We start from the raw sequence: 25029 nt of genomic DNA, 5'->3' as shown, positions 1-25029 counted from the left end.
ATGGCTGAGGGAGAGCAGGCATGTGATGTGGATGTACATGGCTGAGGGAGAGCAGGCATGTGATGTGGATGTACATGGCTGAGGGAGAGCAGGCATGTGATGTGGATGTACATGGCTGAGGGAGAGCAGGCATGTGATGTGGATGTACATGGCTGAGGTAGAGCAGGCATGTGATGTGGAGGTACATGGCTGAGGGAGAACAGGCATGTGATGTGGATGTACATGGCTGAGGGAGAGCAGGCATGTGATGTGGATGTACATGGCTGAGGGAGAGCAGGCATGTGATGTGGATGTACATGGCTGAGGTAGAGCAGGCATGTGATGTGGAGGTACATGGCTGGGGGAGAGCAGGCATGTGATGTGGATGTACATGGCTGAGGGAGAACAGGCATGTGATGTGGAGGTACATGGCTGAGGGAGAGCAGGCATGTGATGTGGATGTACATGGCTGAGGTAGAGCAGGCATGTGATGTGGAGGTACATGGCTGAGGGAGAGCAGGCATGTGATGTGGATGTACATGGCTGAGGGAGAGCAGGCATGTGATGTGGATGTACATGGCTGAGGTAGAGCAGGCATGTGATGTGGAGGTACATGGCTGAGGGAGAACAGGCATGTGATGTGGATGTACATGGCTGAGGGAGAGCAGGCATGTGATGTGGATGTACATGGCTGAGGGAGAGCAGGCATGTGATGTGGATGTACATGGCTGAGGTAGAGCAGGCATGTGATGTGGAGGTACATGGCTGGGGGAGAGCAGGCATGTGATGTGGATGTACATGGCTGAGGGAGAACAGGCATGTGATGTGGAGGTACATGGCTGAGGGAGAGCAGGCATGTGATGTGGATGTACATGGCTGAGGTAGAGCAGGCATGTGATGTGGAGGTACATGGCTGAGGGAGAGCAGGCATGTGATGTGGATGTACATGGCTGAGGGAGAACAGGCATGTGATGTGGATGTACATGGCTGAGGGAGAGCAGGCATGTGATGTGGATGTACATGGCTGAGGGAGAGCAGGCATGTGATGTGGATGTACATGGCTGAGGGAGAGCAGGCATGTGATGTGGATGTACATGGCTGAGGGAGAGCAGGCATGTGATGTGGATGTACATGGCTGAGGGAGAGCAGGCATGTGATGTGGATGTACATGGCTGAGGGAGAACAGGCATGTGATGTGGAGGTACATGGCTGAGGGAGAACAGGCATGTGATGTGGATGTACATGACTGGGGGAGAGCAGGCATGTGATGTGGATGTACATGGCTGAGGTAGAGCAGGCATGTGATGTGGATGTACATGGCTGAGGGAGAGCAGGCATGTGATGTGGATGTACATGGCTGAGGGAGAACAGGCATGTGATGTGGATGTACATGGCTGAGGGAGAGCAGGCATGTGATGTACATGGCTGGGGGAGAGCAGGCATGTGATGTGGATGTACATGGCTGAGGGAGAGCAGACATGTGATGTACATGGCTGAGGGAGAGCAGGCATGTGATGTGGATGTACATGGCTGAGGGAGAGCAGGCATGTGATGTGGATGTACATGGCTGAGGGAGAACAGGCATGTGATGTGGAGGTACATGGCTGAGGGAGAGCAGGCATGTGATGTGGATGTACATGGCTGAGGGAGAGCAGGCATGTGATGTGGATGTACATGGCTGAGGGAGAACAGGCATGTGATGTGGAGGTACATGGCTGAGGGAGAACAGGCATGTGATGTGGAGGTACATGGCTGAGGGAGAACAGGCATGTGATGTGGATGTACATGACTGGGGGAGAGCAGGCATGTGATGTGGATGTACATGGCTGAGGTAGAGCAGGCATGTGATGTGGATGTACATGGCTGAGGGAGAGCAGGCATGTGATGTGGATGTACATGGCTGAGGGAGAACAGGCATGTGATGTGGATGTACATGGCTGAGGGAGAGCAGGCATGTGATGTGGATGTACATGGCTGAGGGAGAGCAGGCATGTGATGTGGATGTACATGGCTGGGGGAGAACAGGCATGTGATGTGGATGTACATGGCTGAGGGAGAGCAGGCATGTGATGTGGATGTACATGGCTGAGGGAGAGCAGGCATGTGATGTGGATGTACATGGCTGAGGGAGAGCAGGCATGTGATGTGGATGTACATGGCTGAGGGAGAGCAGGCATGTGATGTGGATGTACATGGCTGAGGGAGAGCAGGCATGTGATGTGGAGGTACATGGCTGAGGGAGAGCAGGCATGTGATGTGGATGTACATGGCTGAGGGAGAGCAGGCATGTGATGTGGATGTACATGGCTGAGGGAGAGCAGGCATGTGATGTGGATGTACATGGCTGAGGTAGAGCAGGCATGTGATGTGGAGGTACATGGCTGAGGGAGAACAGGCATGTGATGTGGATGTACATGGCTGAGGGAGAGCAGGCATGTGATGTGGATGTACATGGCTGAGGGAGAGCAGGCATGTGATGTGGATGTACATGGCTGAGGTAGAGCAGGCATGTGATGTGGAGGTACATGGCTGGGGGAGAGCAGGCATGTGATGTGGATGTACATGGCTGAGGGAGAACAGGCATGTGATGTGGAGGTACATGGCTGAGGGAGAGCAGGCATGTGATGTGGATGTACATGGCTGAGGTAGAGCAGGCATGTGATGTGGAGGTACATGGCTGAGGGAGAGCAGGCATGTGATGTGGATGTACATGGCTGAGGGAGAACAGGCATGTGATGTGGATGTACATGGCTGAGGGAGAGCAGGCATGTGATGTGGATGTACATGGCTGAGGGAGAGCAGGCATGTGATGTGGATGTACATGGCTGAGGGAGAGCAGGCATGTGATGTGGATGTACATGGCTGAGGGAGAGCAGGCATGTGATGTGGATGTACATGGCTGAGGGAGAGCAGGCATGTGATGTGGATGTACATGGCTGAGGGAGAACAGGCATGTGATGTGGAGGTACATGGCTGAGGGAGAACAGGCATGTGATGTGGAGGTACATGGCTGGGGGAGAGCAGGCATGTGATGTGGATGTACATGGCTGAGGGAGAACAGGCATGTGATGTGGATGTACATGGCTGGGGGAAATATCCATCATATAAACATAATGTATAGTACATGTCAATGTGCTCTGTGTGGGTTGTGTGCCTAATGTTAGAATGTCTTTAATTGTGTAGACTTCTGCAGAATGTGAGGTTAAACATTTGAACTATTTACAGATCACTGCCTTGATGCAGAGTAAACGTCTCACTGCCCTGACCGTTGTTGGGCGTCTTTATCAATATGCTCAAGTTCAAATAAATGTGTAAGGTGGAAGTAAAACCCTGAGACTCACCTCTATAGCCTGCACTCTCTGCTGGTACTTCTCTGCCTCGTCCATGTTGGGTCTACAACACAAGAGCACAGAGGAGAGTTATAGTTACTTTACTCCTAAAGTAGCAGTCCAGAAAACTGTTCATCTGAGCAAACCATATAAATGAAACTCTATTATTTAAAGTTGTTCCACACATATTTAGCGAAAGCGCATAACTGATTTTCAATTCCCCTCGCTGTGGGACAGTGGATGAGAGAGTGTGATGATGTGATGCCAGATCCTAGATCAGTCCTAGATCAGTCATATATCAAAGCAGTGCAGAGGCTTCTCATGGAGAGACTGCTACACTGCTGTATTCTGTCATGTACTGGGTCCTTTGGGTGTTGTCCTGTCATCCTTCAAACCACCAACTACATGCTCATATTATTATGCACTTTCCACAGAGGTGACTGGAAAACTGCCTGTTAGCAATATCTGCACTAGAGATGATTACTACATAATTCTTATATAATTATTTTCTAAAACCCTAAGTGAGAGAGCAGAGAGGAACTGGGAGAAGGGAGAGCACATAGCAGCCTTTGATGCTGAGTTGCTGAGCTCCCAACAGTAATAAGGCTGATTGAAATTAAAGGAACGATTGATTCCTGGAGCAGCAACCTCACACACAGGGATAAAGTGTATGAGGAGAGGGAGTAAAACAGAGGCTGTGGAGAGGACTATGGATCCGTTTGGCTTACAGTAAGAGTGGGAGGGGAGAGCTGCTCTCAGAAGATATATTAGGTTCACACTGCCTTTCCCCTCTGTTTTCACTCCAGTCCTATGTTATCACCAACTGTAAATAAAATGCTATAAACCAACCTGTCGCAGCTTTGATCACTGACATGACAATGCCACTAGTCCAGAGTGTACTACAGAGTGTACTACAGAGTGTACCACAGTACATAGTGCGCTACAGAGTGCGCTACAGAGTGCACTACAGAGTGCACTACAGAGTGCACCACAGTACATAGTGTGCTACAGAGTGCACTACAGAGTGTACTACAGAGTGTACTCCAGTACAGAGTGTACTACAGAGTGTACTCCAGTACAGAGTGTACTACAGAGTGTACTCCAGTACAGAGTGTACTACAGAGTGTACTACACGAGAGTGTACTACAGTACAGAGTATACTACAGAGTGTACTACAGTGTACTACAGTACATAGTGTACTACAGAGTGTACTACACTAAATCAAATCAAATCTTATTTGTCACATACACATGGTTAGCAGATGTTAATGCGAGTGTAGCGAAATGCTTGTGCTTCTAGTTCCGACAATGCAGTAATAACCAACAAGTAATCTAACCTAACAATTCCACAACTACTACCTTATACACACAAGTGTAAAGGGATAAAGAATATGTACATAAAGATATATGAATGAGTGAATGTACAGAACGGCATAGGCAAGATGCAGTAGATGGTATAGAGTACAGTATATACATATGAGATGAGTAATGTAGGGTATGTAAACATAAAGTGGCAGTTTAAAGTGGCTAGTGGTACATTTTTACATAATTTCCATCAATTCCCATTATTAAAGTGGCTGGAGTTGAGTCAGTATGTTGGCAGCGGCCACTAAATGTTAGTGGTGGCTGTTTAACAGTCTGATGGCCTGGTCTGAAGCTGTTTTTCAGTCTCTCGGTCCCTGCTTTGATGCACCTGTACTGACCTCGCCTTCTGGATGATAGCGGGGTGAACAGGCAGTGGCTTGGGTGGTTGTTGTCCTTGATGATCTTTATGGCCTTCCTGTGACATCGGGTGGTGTAGGTGTCCTGGAGGGCAGGTAGTTTGCCCCCGGTGATGCGTTGTGCAGACCTCACTACCCTCTGGAGAGCCTTACGGTTGTGGGCGGAGCAGTTGCCGTACCAGGCGGTGATACAGCCCGACAGGATGCTCTCGATTGTGCATCTGTAGAAGTTTGTGAGTGCTTTTGGTGACAAGCCAAATTTCTTCAGCCTCCTGAGGTTGAAGAGGCGCTGCTGCGCCTTCTTCACAATGCTGTCTGTGTGGGTGGACCAATTCAGTTTGTCCGTGATGTGTACCCCGAGGAACTTAAAACTTTTCACCTTCTCCACTACTGTCCCGTCGATGTGGATAGGGGGGTGCTCCCTCTGCTGTTTCCTGAAGTCCACAATCATCTCCTTTGTTTTGTTGACGTTGAGTGTGAGGTTATTTTCCTGACACCACACTCCGAGGGCCCTCACCTCCTCCCTGTAGGCCGTCTCGTCGTTGTTGGTAATCAAGCCTACCACTGTAGTGTCGTCCGCAAACTTGATGATTGAGTTGGAGGCGTGCATGGCCACGCAGTCGTGGGTGAACAGGGAGTACAGGAGAGGGCTCAGAACGCACCCTTGTGGGGCCCCAGTGTTGAGGATCAATGGGGTGGAGATGTTGTTATCTACCCTCACCACCTGGGGGCGGCCCGTCAGGAAGTCCAGGACCCAGTTGCACAGGGCGGGGTCGAGACCCAGGGTCTCGAGCTTGATGACGAGTTTGGAGGGTACTATGGTGTTAAATGCTGAGCTGTAGTCGATGAACAGCATTCTCACATAGGTATTCCTCTTGTCCAGATGGGTTAGGGCAGTGTGCAGTGTGGTTGCGATTGCGTCGTCTGTGGACCTATTGGGTCGGTAAGCAAATTGGAGTGGGTCTAGGGTGTCCGGTAGGGTGGAGGTGATATGGTCCTTGACTAGTCTCTCAAAGCACTTCATGATGACGGAAGTGAGTGCTACGGGGCGGTAGTCGTTTAGCTCAGTTACCTTAGCTTTCTTGGGAACAGGAACAATGGTGGCTCTCTTGAAGCATGTGGGAACAGCAGACTGGGATAAGGATTGATTGAATATGTCCGTAAACACACCAGCCAGCTGGTCTGCGCATGCTCTGAGGACGCGGCTAGGAATGCCGTCTGGGCCTGCAGCCTTGCGAGGGTTAACACGTTTAAATGTTTTACTCACCTCGGCTGCAGTGAAGGAGAGCCCGCAGGTTTTGGTAGCGGGCTGTGTCAGTGGCACTGTATTGTCCTCAAAACGAGCAAAAAAGTTATTTAGCCTGTTTGGGAGCAAGACATCCTGGTCCACGACGGGGCTGGTTTTCTTTTTGTAATCCGTGATTGACTGTAGACCCTACTACATAGTATTCCTACAGAGTGTACTACACTACAGAGTATTACTACAGAGTATACTACAGCGTGTACTACAGCGTGTACCACAGTACATAGTGTGCTACAGAGTGCACTACAGTACAGAGTATTAGAATGTACTACACGACAGAGTATTACTACAGAGTGTACTACAAACCACAGTGTACAAACATAGTGTACTACACTACAGAGTAGTACTACAGATTGTACTACACTACATAGTGTATTACAGAGTGTACTACAGAGTGTACTACACTACAGAGTATTACTACAGAGTGTACTACAGTATCTCCTCCTGTCATCTCTTTAAACACACCTAGAAGTGTTGACATAAGAAAAGCTGGAAGAGCCCCTTGAGTCAAACTCCAACAACTGTCAGAACGGCCACACACACACACACACACACACACACACACACACACACACACACACACACCAAAGCTCACTCTGAGAGACGGCTGCTTGATTGAAGTTGCAGATGTGTTAAGCAATAAGAGATCTATAATGATTCACAGCCAATGACAGCCATTTCATGAGAGCAGAAGAGATGATAATTATACACAATTTTAATTATACAGGTTATAATTCAACCTCAGATATTTACCTTATATCTGTAAATGAACAAATATTCTCTACACATGATATACATGATTGGTATAACTAGCCTACTATGGAGAATGGTACTCAAGAGGCACGGGTGACTATATTTGAAGTACCGTTCTGTCCAACTCAGATTGATACTATATAGCATAAGTGGTTAGAGATTGAGGATGGTTGTATGGTGTCTGAGGGCTGCACAGCTACAGTGTAATATAGCCATAGTCAGCCACACAGGACCATTGTTAGTCCCAGGTGGGCATTGTAGTGAGGGTGACGGACGGCTCTAGAGGGGGTGTTGGTAGAGGGGGTGTTGTACTGACGGCAGGGCTGTGATGGAGAGGGAGGGGCTGTGACGTCTCACACCCAACACAGGAGTCATTAGTGGGCATTGTCACGGTGATGGAGTGCCACAGGCAGAGGTTCATTAGAAGAAGCACAAGGGCGCTGCCAACCCGGGGGACTCTCCTTGTCCAGATGATGGACACCTTACACACTGCCAACCGCCAGCCAGCCCAGAGCCACCCTCCCACACTCACTAGGACACCCCAGTCCTTCTGTGTCTGTCTGGGTACGACTGGCTGCTGCTGCTACCCTAGAGAGATTATACCACTTTGTTTGTACAGTCTGGAGGTGACTGAGATGAGCTATGGTTTGGGGGGGGGTTGTTGCTGCTGTTTCTAGACACCATTTGTCGCATGGTATTCTCCTGGGAATCAGCAAATGTGATGTGTGCTGCTTATCATATGAGCCCACACTCCTTAGAGAGAGATAGAGAAATTTCCTGGGAGGACGTCAAGGGACTGGACCTTCCAGGGAGCTTCCCAGGGTTTCTGCTTAACTTAAATGTAACTTCCCAGGAGAAATGACTAGGGCCAAAGGGACAGAAAATGTCCATGCATCAAATGTCCCTGTACTGTACTGTACACTGTACTGTAACTCAGCCCCTTGAGAGACCCTGACCTGAAAGAGAGAGATAGAGGAAAGAGAGACACCTGGGTCCTCTGTGACCTGACCTGGACTGAGGGGAAAACACAATGTACTTTCGACAGCTACAAATCGAGCACTTAAGCCAGAGTCCCTGCAACCCTTTTCCACTGAGTGGAGTCTTGGAGCGGGACAAAAATGGAATGTAAGCACAGACACTGAGGCTGGTGTGTGGGTGTCCCTCACCTGTCCCCACTCCGTCACTGAGCTCTCTGTCACTGAGCTCTCTGTCACTGATCTCTCTGTCACTGAGCTCTCTCTCTCTCTCTCGTCGGCAGAGAGAGGAGTGCTCTCACGGAACATGGAGTGCCCACTCAGGCTGAACTGATTTCTCTCCAGCTGTGGGTGAGATCCAGGGACGGAGTGAGTGTGTTGTGTGTGTCACATTGAGTGTCTCACAGGGGGACACAGATAGTATGTACAGAAAGGTGGGGGATGTAAATGGGTGGGTGATGTGTGTGTGAGAGAGAGATAGATCTGACCTGTGTTTCTCAGCCACAAACAACTGCAAGACGTCTGACAGTCAGCGCCTTATCTTCTCCAAGGGGGTTGGAAATCTCCTCTGTCTTTTCCGCTTAAGGCACGGCTCACTGAATGTGACTGTGAGACTGGAGGGGGGAGGAACACTGGGAGATATTTACACCAGTAGCACAGCAGGAGGCACATTCTGTAGCCTGACACCATACAGTACAGTATGCATTACTGATACATACAGAAATATTTGAAAGGCTTTACACATTCAGTATTACTGTAAACACTCTGCTGTACGAACAATACTCAGAAGAGCACTGCCCATATGTTTGGAATGGTGGGTGGAAACGTAGGGGGAAAGGCAACATGTAAATGTTGCTCCTCAATAGGGAACCCAGTTTCTCACTGTGTGGAGGATCAGGATAACCTCACCCTGGAATCCTAACTATGTGGACGGGGCTGGAATGGATCTCTCCCTGGAGCTCCCCATGGACTCACTGTGGGGGAGACCAGCCCAGGGATGGAGGTCAAATGGTCTCCAGGATTTCTGGTATACATTAAGTTGAGTGCCAGGAGTTTTTCCTGACTATGTGATCTACCCAGGAAAGACTTGGCCTTAGTTGTGACTATAACTAAGGCCCAGATTTTTTCTGGCCAGGTCCCATGATCTGGGAAAATCTCTTGGCCCTAAATGCATCGTAATCGCAATCGTTAGTGTAAAAACAAGAAATGGCTAATCTGGTCTGGCCACTGGTCTTCATGGCACATCCAGTCCACAGAGTGAGACAAACTCAGACCCTGCCACTTAGCCATATTCTACATGGGGGTGAGAGTCAGCCAGTGCAGAGAGAAAGCGATTCTCTGTCCCAGAAACCAGTCATGTACAAAAGTTACGCTGCTCCGCTCCCTAATGTATAATTCAGCACTAAGAAGGCATTCTATCTGTCCTCCGAAATCGACTCGGTTTTTAAAGTTACTTTCTGTGTTGTTTTCCAAGTCCTCCTCTATTTCCCGTTGCTGAAAGCATGGATTCAATTGTTTATACTTTTGGTTTTTAATAAAGTGCAAGTGCTTTAAGTTGTTGTGGGTGTGCATGTCTGCATGCATTTGTTTGTTTGTGTGAATCTGTGTACATGTGTTTTGTAGATTGAGTGCTGAAAGTATAGGGAGCCGTAAAAGTGACAGAATATGAGTGGAATCAGAAATATTTTATTTGAATGCCACAGAAGTATAACTCACAGAACATTCTTCCCCAAAAGCAAAAGCAGGTCTGGAGGAGGAAGCTCACAGCTCTGTAACTGATGTGACGGTGGGAACTCTGGAAATGTGACAACAGTATAACTCCCAGTGAGATTCTGGAGGTTATCAGGAAGCCACACATCTCTCCTGGTAAGCCAGTACACAGCTGTAGTTATACTAGCTAAATATTTTATGCACATCCAAAACATCTCTAAATGGAATGTAAGGCAGGGATCAGGGAGATAATTGGCCTTAGCAGAGGTGTTCACCCAGCAACAATATTCATACACCAGTAACTATGGGATGTCCTGAACTCTGTAACCAACACCACCATTTCCAGGAACAGAGGTGCAGCTAACATTCCAGTACAATGAAGTCAACTAGAGAATAAAGCATGTTCCATCGGAATCAAAGTTGTCCGGACATACTGTAGACTGTGGTACTGTACTAGGCTCAGGACAGGAGAGCCCCAACCCTCCTCAGCCTGGCACAGGATGGGCTGCTAGGAGCCAGGACTTCCAGGCCAGTACTCAGCTGATAGCACACAGCTTAGCAGGGGAGACTGACTAACATTAATGGACTCTCTGTCAGGGACTTCCACCTGGGCCGCGCGCACGCACACACACGCACACACACACACACACACACACACACACACCACAATGAAGCTCCTGCCATGTTGAGGCCCAGATTGCAGGACATGTGTCTGTTGCCTACCAAGCGTTTGCATTGTCATTGTGGATTACTTCATCATTGGGTTCAATCACCATCCGAGCTGTGCTTGGGGGCACAGATGGCTCCTGTGTGCTCTGTTTGTTTGTCTGGGCCTCTCTGTCAACGTCACTAATTAGAATAAGGAGAAACAGTATGCTGCTTCCCAACAGGAAGTAAGATTCAGCAATACACTCCATTTAACTTCACAAGAGCTCACACAGGAGCTCCGCCTATCACGTGCATGTGTTCAAACACGTTCAAACGCGCATGCGCACGGACACACACCCACACTTAATAACACACACACTTCACCAACTTTCCCTGGCAAACACACTTGGATGGAAATTCTCTCTCACTTCTTAACAGTTTTCCTAGAAAGAGTACTGAACTGTGTGCCGTTTAAATGTGTGCCGTTTATACTGAACAAAAATATAAACGCAACTTGTAAAGTGTTGGTCCCATGTTTCATGAGCTGAAATAAAAGATTTTCCATACGCACAAAAAGCTTATTTCTCTGAAATTGTGTGCACAAATTTGTTTATATTCCTTGCCATGATAATCCATCCACCTGACAGGTGTGGCATATCAAAAAGCTGATTAAACAGCATGATCATTACACAGGTGAACCTTCCATAGATGTCTGTGGAGTTTTTAGGGAGCGTTTTTAGGGAGCGTGCAATTGGCATGCTGACTGCAGAAATGTCCACCAGAGCTGTTGCCAGATAATTCAATGTTCGTTTCTCTACCATAAGCTGACTACAAAGTCATTTCAGAGAATTTGGCAGTATATCAAACTGGTCTCACAACCGCAGACCATGTGTATGGCGTCGTGTGGGCGAGCGATTTGCTGATGTCGACGTTGTGAACAGAATGCCCCAGTGGCGGTGGGGTTATGGTATGGGCAGGCATAAGCTACTGACAACGAACACAATTGCATTTTATCAATGGCAATTTGAATGCATAGAGATACCGTGACAAGATCCTGAGGCCCATTGTTGTGCCATTCATCCGCCACCATCAACTCATGTTTCACCATGATAATGCACAGCCCCATGTTGCAAGGATCTGTACACAATTCCTGGAAGCTGAACATTTCCCAGTTCTTTCATGGCCTGCATACCAGACGTTTCACCCATTGAGCATGTTTGGGATGCTCTGGATCGACGTGTACGACAGCGTGTTCCAGTTCCCGTCAATATTTTGTAACTTCACACAGCCATTTAGGAGTTGTGGGACAACATTCCACAAGCCACAATCAACAGCCTGATCAACTCTATGCAAAGGAGATGTGCCACCCTGCATGAGGCAAATGGTGGTCACACCCGATACTGACTTTTTCTGATCCAAATCCCAATTTTTTAAAAGGTATTTGTGACCAACAGATGCATATCTGTATTCCCAGCCATGTGAAATCCATAGATTAGGGCCTAATGAATTTATATCAATTGACTGATTTCCTTATATGAACTGTAAGTAGATAAAATCTTTGAAATTGTTGCATGTTGTTTTTATGTTTTTGTTCAGTATAAATTGCTAAAGTAAATGAAATGTATCAGAAAGGTATTGGGAAGTTCAGAAGATCAGGGCCTGGTCTTGTCTACTCTGTTTTAATGAGTCCTGCGTGGCTTGTGGGCATGGTAGAAGGAAACGGAAGACACATACATGTTTCTTAGAGTGTTACCTTTCAGTGATGGGGTCATAATATTTTGTAGCTTAAACCGTTCAAACGATGGAGCCACATTTGTAGGAAGAAAACTGAAACCGCTCTGTTAATTACAGCTGTATCTAGTGGCTACTGGAGGGTACTGGCATAACCCCAGTTCCATGAACCAAGTTTCTCTCCCGAACTCATTTTCAAACCAGGCGAACCTTAGTTTAGGAAACGCTGTCCCAACTGCTGTGTATGTACAGTATGTCAGGTTGCATCCTCTTCCCTGCCGTACCTACCGTGCCAAATCAAAGCAATACCATGAGGAGGTGACTGAGCCTAGCTATAGTTAATGGGAACACACCAGAGTACAAAATGATCAGATGCAGCCAACGCTTGCACCCCACCCCCATCCTCCACTGATATACTGTCCATACACATGGATACACATGGACACATGCACACTTGGCTGCATAAACAAGTAGGCAGAAACAATGTGCTCTAGATTGCATGAAGTGTTACTGTAGTCTGCAGCAGCACATTGTGTGAATGGAACATTCTTCACAATGAGGGCCGAGAATACACAGTGTTGACCCAGGAAAAGTTCTCATCTCATAAATAGTTAAAAAGCTGGGCTTTTAAAAGAATTGGTCAACTTGTGCCCTGCAAGTTCGACGGTCTACAAAATATGCATTCAGGGAGGTGGAAACGTGCTTTTCTGGGCTGCTAGCACTTAATAACTATGGCTCTGGTCTGGAGAATGTGAACTATAAGCATGCCTGGTTAACTTTGAGAACCTGCTCTACTCACATAGACTTCTCTCTACCTCTACCCAACACACACAACACCTCATCCTTTACACTGTTGACCATTATCATCACGTTATACAGTTCCATTAACACCAGAGTTGTCATCACTATGGAGAGAAAAGACATAGCACAATGAGTTAAAGCTGGTGAACCTTACCTTACTTTCAGTGATTCAGCCGTTCAGAATGAAACTACCCACAATGACCAATCAACATTACGGCATTACAGCAATTAATGTCTGGCCGGCAACATCAAATTTGAAAGGCCTAATCCTCAGTAATAAACACTCTAGCAATATAAGTCATGAGCTATATAACTACTGACCTTTAATTTACTGCTGTTTAAAATGACAGCTAGGTCACACTGAAATGACATCTAGGTCACACTTTGAGCTGAGGCTGGGGTCCTGTGTGGATCAGTTGGTAGAGCATGCCGCTTGCAATGCTAGCGTTGTGGGTTCAATTCCCACGGGGCACCTGTAATAAAATATATGCACTCTCTAAGTCGCTCTATATAAGAGTGTGTTTGTTGAGGGAGTTCAAGGTGTAGCTGTCAGTAGCTGTGCCCTGCAGGAGGCCAGGTTTAGGGTTGTGTGGAGCAAACCAGAATTGGTTCTGTAAAGGTTCCCAGCACATTTGTTAGATTGTGGCAAATGTTTTCTTAACACAAAAACTGTCTAGTTGTGATGATTATAGAATGTTTGTGTAAAGCATTTACCTGATGTTCCTAGTACACATTTAATCTGTTCCCAGAATGTTTCATGATGTTGTGGGAACATTGTGTGGACACTATAAGAGATTATAAGAGTTCCCAAAACACAAAAACTGTCCACTTGTGATGATTATTTAAATGTTTCTATTAGGTTGCAAAAAAAACATTTGCCTGATGTTGCAATATCATTCCCAGAACAATTATTTTGTTTCTTTAAAAGTTCCTAAAACATTTCTTTAGGTTGTGGGAACATTGTGGGGATATGACAAGAGATATGTTCCTAAAAAACAAAAACTGTCCATTTGTGCTGACATTCAGATAATGTTTGTATCCGGGTGCACAAAACATTCCTTTGATGTTGCAAGAATGTTGACAGAACAGCCTTTCTGAGTTCTTTAAAGGTTCCCAGAAAATGTCATCAGGTTTTGGGAACAGTGTGGGTGCATTACAAGAGATAGGTTCACAAAACACAAAATATGCATGGTTGTGATGAAATTCATACAATTTTTAAGTTAGGTTGCACAGGACATTCCCTTAATGTTGTAAGAATTAAATAAGACCGTTTTATGACGTTCGTAGACTATTCCATTGACGTTAACGAACGTCATAGAAACAGACTCATTGCTGCAACTCCCCAACGGGCTCGGGAGGCAACGGTCGAGTCATGATTCCGCCGAAAAATGACCCGCCAAACAGCACTTCTTAACACCCGCTCGCTTAACCCGGAAGCCAGCCGCACCTATGTGTCGGAGGAAACACCATTCAACTGACGACCGAAGTCAGCTTGCAGGCGCACCGGCCCGCCACAAGAAGTCGCTAGAGCGCGATGAGCCATGTAAAGCCTCCCCGGACAAACCATCCCCTAACCCGACGATGCTGGGCCAATTGTGCACCGCCCTATGGGACTCCCGATCACGGACGGTTGTGATACAGCCCGGGATCGAACCCGGGTCTGTAGTGACGCCTCTAGCACTGCAAAGCAGTGCCTTAGACTGCTGCACCACTCGGGAGGTCCTTTCCAAGGATATTTCATCTAAAACATGTATTGATAAATAATTATCATCCTGAATATGAGCCTTTTTGCAGACAAGCTGATATTCAGTCCCATAGACACTCAGATCACCTATGTACTCGAACACTAGTTAATAGTTCACTGTTCTGACTGGTTGTTTGGTTCAGCTGACAGCAGCGCTGAACTCTGACCCTTTCACGACGAAGGTCATTGAAAAGCCTGCTCACGTCTCGTCTTCACACATTCCAGGCAATGAGATCACATTTACGGTACACACAGAGACAGTAAGAAGGCTGCAGAGAGCAGAGTGTACACAATGTAATCTCCTGTAATCTCCTAGTCTAGTAAAGTCACATGTCTTGCTGTCATTTCCGTTGTAGGATTTCCACCTCCTTCATAGAAACAGGCTGCTCGTCGAACATCTTATTCCAAAATCATGGGCATTAATATGGAGTTGGTCCCCACTGCTGCTATAACAGCCTCCACTATTCTGGGAAGGCTTTCCACTAGATGTTGGAACATTGCTGCAGGGACTTGCTTCCATTCAGCCACAAGAGCATTAGTGAGGTCGGGCACTGATGTTGGGCAATTAGGCGTGGCTTGCAGTCTGCATTCCAATTAACCTCAAAGGTGTTCGATGGAGTTGAGGTCAGGGTTCTGTGCAGGCCAGGCAAGTTCTTCCACACTGATCTCGACAAACCATTTCTGTATGGACCTGCTTTTGTGCATGGGGGCATTGTCATGCTGAAACAGGAAAGGGGCTTACCCAAACCTTTGCCACAAAGTTGGAAGCACAAAATCATCTTGAAGGTCATTGTATGCTGTAGCGTTAAGATTTCCCTTCACTGGAACTAAGGGGCCTAGCCTGAACCATGAAAAACAGCCCCAGACCATTATTCATCCTCCACCAAACTTTACAGTGGGCACTAAGCATTCGGGCAGGTAGCGTTTTCCTGGCATCCACCAAACCCAGATTCGTCCGTCGGACAGCCAGATAGTGAAGCGGGATTCATCACTCCAGAGAATGCGTTTCCACTGCTCCAGAGTCCAACGGTGGTGAGCTTTACACCACTCAAGCCGATGCCTGGCATTGCGCATGGTGATCTTAGGCTTGTGTGCGGCTGCTCAGTTCTTGTGCTGACGTTGCTTCCAGAGGCAGTTTGGAACTCGATAGTGAGTGTTGCAACATAGGATATATTATTTTTACGTGCTACACGCTTCAGCAGTTCCATTCTGTGAGCTTGTGTGGCCTACCACTTCACGGCTGAGCCGTCGTTGCTCCTAGACGTTTCCACTTCACAATAACAGCACTTATAGTTGACCGGGGCAACTCTTGCAGGGCAGAAAATTGACGAACTGACTTGTTGGAAAAGTGGCATCCTATAACGGTGCCACAATGAAAGTCACTGAGCTCTCCAGTTCTGCCAATGTTTGTCTATGGAGATTGCATGGCTATGTGCTCAATATTATACACCTGTCAGCAACAGGCGTGGCTGAAATAGCCGAATGTACTAATTTAAAGGGGTGTCCACATACTTTTGTGCACATAGTGTATGAACTGAACATAGACCAGCCTAAACACTACATGTAAACAAATGCATGCAATCATTTACACATGTGAACCTGACCCGAACGCAGACATCCTGTACATGATAGCAGAAATGCGCTCAACCATGCACACAACTACATCAGGACATGGCCTGCTGTCATGCACATAGTTTAGAACTCAAATGCAGAACTATACACATATGAGGACCACATATACACATACATTACGCACCACTAGTATGTCCTCATTCTGTCCTCCCCAACAGTCTGTAAATCGTATCTCATTCTATCTATGCACATCATATTCCACTTAATCCTTGTTTATTCTGTGTAGGCTAAGGCTCACACACATCTGATAAATCATGGCGTCCAGTTCATCACACTGTGTGCTCCTCCACAGCACCCTGATCCAGTTGGAGAAACAAACAGAAGACATAAGCTGTTGTTGTTCCCTAGATACGTTGTTTTTAGCCATCGACCCTGCAGCCTCTCTCTCCTCTGCCTTAACGTTAGGGAGGGACGATTACATCATTTAGGCGGAATATGCGGAATATATGTATGGTGATGTCTTTTCAAGTCAGATTAGAGATGAGGTCATGTTGTTAACCTCAGCGTTAAGGTATGCATGGCTTTGTCATGTGATGTCAACCGTGGTTCCTTCAGCGTGGATTATGAAAAACAGATTGTCCATTCAAATGTGTAAACGCTTTGGAAAATAGTGCATTCAGCCCGTCACAAGTACTTTACACTCAATTTACTCTTTGGAAAAGGGTATTCAATGCACAATTCATATACTTTCATATACTTTCCTTCTACACCTCACTTGACAAGTACTTTCACTGATTCAGCATAAAAACGGCAATGGAGCAAAAACATTTCAAACCATTTTTAGATGTTTCCAGCGCATTCTAATGCAGCTTCCTGAAATAGCTCAATGTCTCTTGGTAGAGGTCACAATTTAAGCACTTTAACAAAAAACATTGGCCTTGTCAATGTACAGTGCAAGTCTAATGAGTTCATGGCTCCATAACGGGAAAGAACATTCATCAAGCACTTAGCCTCACTTGCCAGGCTTATATTTTAACTCTGCATTGTTGGAATAGGACCCGTAAGTTATTTATGAGGCAGCACTAGAGGGAAAGGGGCCCAACTATAGTCTTATTGAAGGGTAATTAGATCCATGTTATCTCCCTCTCTACATTCAAAGGCTCAATCATGGACACTCTTACTGACACTTGTGGATGCTTTGAGTGATGTATTGTTGTCTCTACCTTTTTGCCCTTTGTGCTGTTGTCTGTGCCTAATAATGTTTGTACCGTGTTTGTGCTCCTACCATGTTGTGCTGCTGCCATGTTGCTACCTTGTTGTTGTTGTGTTGATACCATGATGTGCTACTATGCTGTTGTTGTCTTAGGTCTCTCTTTATGTAGTGTTGTCTCTCTTGTCATGATGTGTGTGTTGTCCTAAAAAAATGATATCCCAGCCCCCGTCGCCGCAGGAGGCCTTTTGCCTCTTGTTAGGCTGCCATTGTAAATAACAATTTGTTATTATTTGACTTGCCTAGTTAAATAAAGGTTAAATAAAAACTAAAAATAGATTAGATTGAGGCAGAATGAACAGCCATTGTCTGATGAGCCTCCAAATGCCAATCCAAATCCTACACATCTGTCCTCATATCCCTTGGGCGTACTACTGAATGAATTTGTTTACAGTATAAATAAGTATTCAAAATCTGAAGTATTGCTTCTTGAATTTTGTGGCAGTCGAGGTCCTTAGATGTTACATAGTCATTGTAACAACACGTTGTCCAATCCATAACGCTCACCTGTGTCATTTAGGCGGAAGTTCCTTTCAACAGAACACCACCCAACATAGGACGGCCCACGTCATGTCAGAGTTGGATGGTAAATGTTCCAATAAATGTTGATGGTCCCCTACCAGCCATTTCCCCGGCAGTGGCATCCATCCCCTTAAAAAGTGGGTCACATGTGAAAGTAATGGGGGCTGAGGAACAGGACAGAGCAACCCCATAAATAATAGAGAAGGGAAAGCAAGGCGGTGTTAGCCGCAGCGGCCATAATCCTTTGTCTGTAATCACATTTGTAGGCCCAGCTTTGTCAGGCAAATCCGTCGAGGTTTTGTGTCTAATGGTGTCTTTTCATCAAGGCGTAAGTCTGATTCACGACTCTGGAGTGACAGCCCATTGTCTCCTCCCGGAACCCAGAATCCTCAGGGTTTTCTCAAGCTGTCAAGCTTGTGTATCCACTGGCTACATTAGGCTGATGACGGGATGGAGATTTTGTGGGGAGAAGAAGAGCGGGCATGGCTGAAAACAAACAGCTCAAAGCTCTCCATCAATCTAATTGTGTGAGAGACTGTGCTGCTGATATCACCAAGGAGATATCACGGAGAGCAGCGCTCAAATGTGTTAATTGAGTTGACACTCGATTTCCAAATCCACAGGCAGGATTTTAATTTTGCCTCATCTAAGGAACAGTACTGTACATTTCCACATCCATTCAATCTACAGTAACAATCATACAAACTACAGTACAAAAGTATTTTGCACAGTAAGCTAATTCCTCCATATCTCAGAACATCTGATCAAGACCAGAACTGCCTGAGGTTACGGAGCAGCAGATATTCAGTATCAAACTGCATGGTTAACGTTCCTCTCTCTGGAATCCATTTTCCTTCCTGTGACTGAAGCTCTGACATTTAACTGTAATGGCTCAGAAGAACCTGAACCACTCAGCCAGATTTTCAGGAAACAGCGCTGCTTCTCTTTGAGATGACTGACAATAAGTTAGCCATGTGCCAAGAGCTTCTGAAGTAAGTCTCTTACCTGACGTGATGTGAAACATCAAATATTCAAGAGAGCAAAATTCACCTGCCTTTACAAGCGCAGCGCACCCCACCACTGAAAATTGTTGGCTCTGGACAGGTGCAAAGCCCTAGTTCCAACCTAATCTCGGGTTAAGCCAGAACTAAAATCTCACGTAATTTGGTTATGTTTATGTAGTCTGTCCACAAAAGATTAGTTCCAACCAAACAACCAATACTCTGAATGTTTAAGGGGGCACAACCTTTTGGTACTATCATATTGTTTCTCGCAATCTCTTCAACGGGAATTTTAGTTGGCTGTTTTGACCTTAGTGCTTGAGATTTTACACATCGACAAGAAGTCAGGCTGCGAACCGGCTGTAAAGGATTGACACCACAGGAGCGTAATGTAGTTAAAGATTCTGACCAGATGGAGCCACGAGAACCATCCCTTCATCTCCCTCCCCCGGTGTTCCTCCCTCTGTGTTCTACCTAATGAAGCACTTTGCTGGAGCATGTGGGTGTCTTTAAGTGAGTCTCACCCGCCTCAGGCCCAATCTGGATGCTCATAACACTGGCAGACACTCTATTCGCTGCATATTTCCCTCTCTTACAGAGAGCAGAGCGATGGCTTCAGACGCCGTCCACCCTAGCACCAACACTACCATTCTGATGATGTGAAATCAATATGAACATTAGTGCCCTAATCACTGCTAATGTTCTTTGTGATCGTCACCCATTTACTCATTAATTACAAGACATTGCTTTGATATTCATATTCACATGAATATCCTTATTCACATGACTATCATTATGGTAACGAGTGATACTTTGCCTGACAACAGGCTCTATATTTGGTAGGTGGAGCCTGTGTCAATTCTAGACTAGTTATCTCCTATGAAGATCCTCAGCCTGATGCTGATATGTGTTTAAGTTCTGTTGCAGATGACGTCACAGAGTAATGAGGGACTGTCTCTGTACTGCAGCATAGAGGCCAAGAGCTGGAGTGGTGGTGTTGGGATGGTGCGGTGTGGCTGGAATGTAGTAGCACTTAATTCCAATTAGACTAAATTTGATTATTGTGCCCTGGCTGAGAATCCCTAAGCAATTTGTCTCCTTAAGCATTGAAGCCATTTTAGGGGATGTTGCCATGGAGTAGGTTAGTTAATGAAGCGCTCACTGTTAGAGATGTGTCAGTCGTCTATGACTGACAGGTTGTTTATCAGTATTGAGAGGTCCACAAAAGCAGCTATTTTAAATGCACACCTTATATTAAGGTGCATCAAGTCACAGTCATCTCTCCTATACCAAAGGCAGGGATTTATGTCTTAAACTTTGCCAATAGAGTGAGAAGACAAAGTTCTTCAGTTCAGGAATGCCCAAAAATGACCATTTATTATTTAACATCAGGCAGTCTATTGTGAAATGATGCCAGGTACTTGGCTTTTCCACTTTGAACAGATTAATTTCACATGATATTCCTAAAAATGTGTAATTATATTGAACCAGCATAGTTATAACATTATAATAAGCAATGTTGCAAAACAAAAAACTATTTTTTTGAAGATCTGTGGCACAGCTTCAATGTTGAATAATATTGCAAAATGGCATCCACATGGTACGAATTCATTGGATATGATAATACGAAGCTCACCCGCAGAGTGGACTTTTAAAAGAGATGATGAGCTACAATAGTTTACATACAACTGAAATGACGTGTAAAGCATTTGAACAAATAGGTAAATAGCCTTACCTTGCGTAACTTTCACTCGCAGTTGGAATGTAGAACAAGCGCACAGAAATATATGGTTCAAGGACTCAGGTTGAAAAAGTTATGAACTCTTCAATCAGATTTGACTGTATTTTCCACCTCTACGATGTGTAACGTTTGGTATGAAAACTGCTGGGAAGTTAGTATGAAAACACGAATTCGTTTGTGGGAGTGACCACAAAGTTCAGCGAGACGTAATAGGAGGCTAGAGTAGCCCACTCCATAATGAACACTTCGGCGCGCCTCTCGTTCAGGGAAGGTACCAGGGAAGAAGAATAGCATTCTCCAGAAGAATGCTCGAGCCCGTTAACTACCGCAGTAGTCTTAGCGTTTTATTTTCTAAAAACAGTTTTAGAATATGTCTTGTTGCCAGGATAGGTAGCGGGGGAAAAAAAGAAAGTGAAACGTTAACTTGAGGCCGGCTGTTCTTGGTTATCTCATCAGTTTTCTTGGGGGTCGGTTAAGTTAAGATAACAAGGTGCAGCCTATGACCAGATACAGTATGGGCCATATACCACACAGTAGACATGTTAGGGACCCTTCCATGGTATGCACTCGATTGTAAACGTCATTGTCACATGTCTGGAAAAGGCCTCAATATGTATAAGCATACCTATAATTTAAAAAAATATTTACACCATTGAAAACCCATTGATTACTTGATAATTCAGGAGAGGGAAACCATTTAATCCACTAGTAGTGTCTGCTTGGCTGACTGCATGGTCTATCACCAAGGCAGAGTGGAGTCATTATGGGAGTGCTCCTTTGATAGTGTACACATGAGACAGTGATTAATAATCAGCTCTGTAGGAGCTGCACTTCTTGTCATTATAATGAGCTTGTGTCCCCAGCCAAAGTTGACAAATGGGATATTTTCTGCATGCAGGTTTTCTACCTGTCATTTGGGATGCCAGCCTGCTCCAACCTGAGTAACCTTGTAGCGGCATCCATTAAAATGAGCCCTGTGCTACCTACATTTCCATCTCATTAACACCCTAAACCTCAGTGTACTCTGCCTCGGGACCCCATCTGGTGTGTTCACAATAACATGCATCATTTCCCCCATGCCTGAAGGCTTTTCTGCAGTCTCTCTTACATGAACAAGAAGGTCCATCAGAACCTGTAAAAATAACTGAAGCGCGTAAAACAAAACACATTATTTCATTTTCTAATCAGCATCAAAGCATCTCACCTAGTCCCTGTCGCTTGCATGGCCAGCCCACTCACTGTATCCATTCAGTCCATATTTATGACACCAACCCGAAGCAGCCCAACACAAAGCATAGACTACAGTACAGCTCCAGCACTGCGGGAGCGCAAGCATGGAGACCACTCTAGCAGACATTTGCAGACGGTTAAGAGAGGTCAGTCAGGTATTTGCGCGGCTGACTGAACATTGTGTCACACCTTGTGTCGCTTTGAGCACCCTCTCCTCTCACATCTGTGTTACCTAACTGATCATTGGGTTAGGGTTAACTCTAACTGATCATTGGGTTAGGGTTAACTCTAACTGATCATTGGGTTAGGGTTAACTCTAACTGATCATTGGGTTAGGGTTAACGCTAACTGACCATTGGGTTAGGGTTAGGGTTAACTCTAACTGATCATTGGGTTAGGGTTAACTCTAACTGATCATTGGGTTAGGGTTAACGCTAACTGATCATTTGGTTAGGGTTAACGCTAACTGACCATTGGGTTAGGGTTAACTCTAACTGATCATTGGGTTAGGGTTAGGGTTAACTCTAACTGATCATTGGGTTAGGGTTAGGGTTAACTCTAACTGATCATTGGGTTAGGGTTAGGGTTAAATCTAACTGATCATTGGGTTAGGGTTAGGGTTAACTCTAACTGATCATTGGGTTAGGGTTAGGGTTAACTCTAACTGATCATTGAGTTAGGGTTAACTCTAACTGATCATTGGGTTAGGGTTAACTCTAACTGATCATTGGGTTAGGGTTAGGGTTAAATCTAACTGATCATTGGGTTAGGGTTAGGGTTAACTCTAACTGATCATTGGGTTAGGGTTAGGGTTAACTCTAACTGATCATTGAGTTAGGGTTAACTCTAACTGATCATTGGGTTAGGGTTAACTCTAACTGATCATTGGGTTAGGGTTAACGCTAACTGACCATTGGGTTAGGGTTAGGGTTAACTCTAACTGATCATTGGGTTAGGGTTAGGGTTAACTCTAACTGATCATTGAGTTAGGGTTAACTCTAACTGATCATTGGGTTAGGGTTAACTCTAACTGATCATTGGGTTAGGGTTAACGCTAACTGACCATTGGGTTAGGGTTAGGGTTAACTCTAACTGATCATTGGGTTAGGGTTAACGCTAACTGATCATTTGGTTAGGGTTAGGGTTCACTCTAACTGATCATTGGGTTAGGGTTAGGGTTAACTCTAACTGATCATTGGGTTAGGGTTAACTCTAACTGATCATTTGAATAGGGTTAACGCTAACTGATCATTTGGTTAGGGTTCACTCTAACTGATCTTAGGGTTAGGGTTCATTCCAACTGATCTTAGGGTTAGGGTTAACACTAACTGATCATTTGGTTAGGGTTAGGGTTAATGCTAACTGATCATTTGGTAATGGTTAGGGTTAACGCCAACTGATCATTTGGTTGGGGTTAGGGTCAATGCTAACTGATCATTGGGTTAGGGTTAGGGTTAACTCTAACTGATCATTGTTTTGTTTCTCAGTGACCCGAGCAAGGCAGACCAAGGCCAACAGCATGAGGCTGTTTAGACAGCAAACCAAGGCCAACAGTATGAGGCTGTTTAGACAGCAGACCAAGGCCAACAGTATGAGGCTGTTTAGACAGCAGACCAAGGCCAACAGTATGAGGCTGTTTAGACAGCAGGCCATGGCCAACAGTATGAGGCTGTATAGACAGCAGACCAAGGCCAACAGTATGAGGCTGTATAGACAGCAGACCAAGGCCAACAGTATGAGGCTGTTTAGACAGCAGACCACAGATGTAGGATTTTCATTTGACCTATATTGTCACAGCACAAATAATCATGCAGCAACAGGATTTGAACGTTTAGTCCATAATTTGCTTGATTGGTGGTTAGGCTATTAGCTGGCCTAAAGTAGGCTACATGAAAAGTGCATTACTGTTAATATAACCGTGTGTTATTGTGCATTTTCAGTGAATTTATATAAATCACAAAGCTTATCTGCATTTCCTGCAGTCAGGGAGATTCTCAGCAACAAAAGACTGACCAAATTAAGATCCTACATCTGTAGTCTATTGTTGTGTGTCTGATTAATGAGTTGCCCCTATGCACCACAGCTGGAGCCTTGGCTTGGCATTGTATGTGTGCACATATGTGTGTATGCGTAGGCATGCACATGTGTCCTATTTTCCAGTCTTTCTGCAGACTGATCTTCCTGAGTGGAGGGTGTCCATGTAGGAAATGTGTTATGCCATTACATTGTTAAAGGAAACATGCAGTCATTTTTGCAATTAAATCCAAACCTCTGGATTTGTACTGCTATTTGTTCAGTTCTCTGACTGCCTATCAGAGTGACTGCCCGATACTGCAGGATCATCACATTCTTTATATTACATGGACGCCCATCAAAATCAATCACGTAAATAATTCAAACTGGTCAGTATGCAGGTGTTACAGGCAGTACAACCGGAGGTACCGGAGGTGCTTACGTATTCACATACATGTACAGCATATATGAATATTCTATTAGTTCGGTGTATGTTCATGCAAAGTGCATGCATGTGTAAATGTATGTGTACATCCCATAAAGTCCACCCATGTTGGGTTTGTCTTTTTGTGTCTCGGTGTGCAGCGTAGAGTTACCACGGTAACCACACATCCACATCCCACATCTCCCACAGTGAGAATAGCCGGCCTCCTCCACCTCCCTCTCTCCTTACCTCCCTCTATCCCTCCCTCCTCTTCTCCCCATTCCTCCTCTGTCTGTATTGATCAGTCAGTCAGGCTGCTCAGTTATGTTCTCACCGGGCAGGGCAGGGGAGGGAAGGGGAGGAGAGGAGACCCATGGGACAGACATCCAATGTGCTGTAAACCATAACGGCCTAATAATGGGCAGATTCCTCATTTCCACAATGCCGTAGCCATATCTCATCCACACTCTGACAATCCCACCGAGCCAGAACAGCAATGCACGCTCAGCGCCTGAGTGGTAGTGAGGGGAGAGCTGGGCCTGTGTCTGGTGCTAGGGCTAGGGC

General features: G+C 45.7%; 1 protein-coding gene across 2 annotated transcripts in view; it reads right to left on the bottom strand.

Annotated features, from left to right (window-relative positions):
* LOC120046327 (paralemmin-1-like) overlaps positions 1–20992 on the bottom strand; it is a 31093-nt gene extending 10101 nt beyond the window's left edge. Inside the window, exons 1-4 of one of the 2 annotated variants that reach the window (XM_038991470.1) lie at positions 20793–20992; positions 8547–8672; positions 8251–8403; positions 3321–3372 (exon numbers count right to left, since the gene is read on the bottom strand). In XM_038991470.1, coding sequence (XP_038847398.1) covers positions 3321–3365 — 45 coding nt within the window. In that variant the 5' untranslated portion in view covers positions 3366–3372; positions 8251–8403; positions 8547–8672; positions 20793–20992. The remainder of the gene's footprint in view (positions 1–3320; positions 3373–8250; positions 8404–8546; positions 8673–20792) is intronic. The other variant, XM_038991469.1, reaches the window with a different exon arrangement.
* Between the last annotated feature and the right edge of the window lie 4037 nt (positions 20993–25029).

This window comes from Salvelinus namaycush, chromosome 4, assembly GCF_016432855.1.
Source record: "Salvelinus namaycush isolate Seneca chromosome 4, SaNama_1.0, whole genome shotgun sequence".
NCBI lineage: Eukaryota > Metazoa > Chordata > Actinopteri > Salmoniformes > Salmonidae > Salvelinus > Salvelinus namaycush.
Note: the sequence above shows the minus strand (reverse complement) of the source record. Positions and strands in the feature narration are given on the sequence as shown.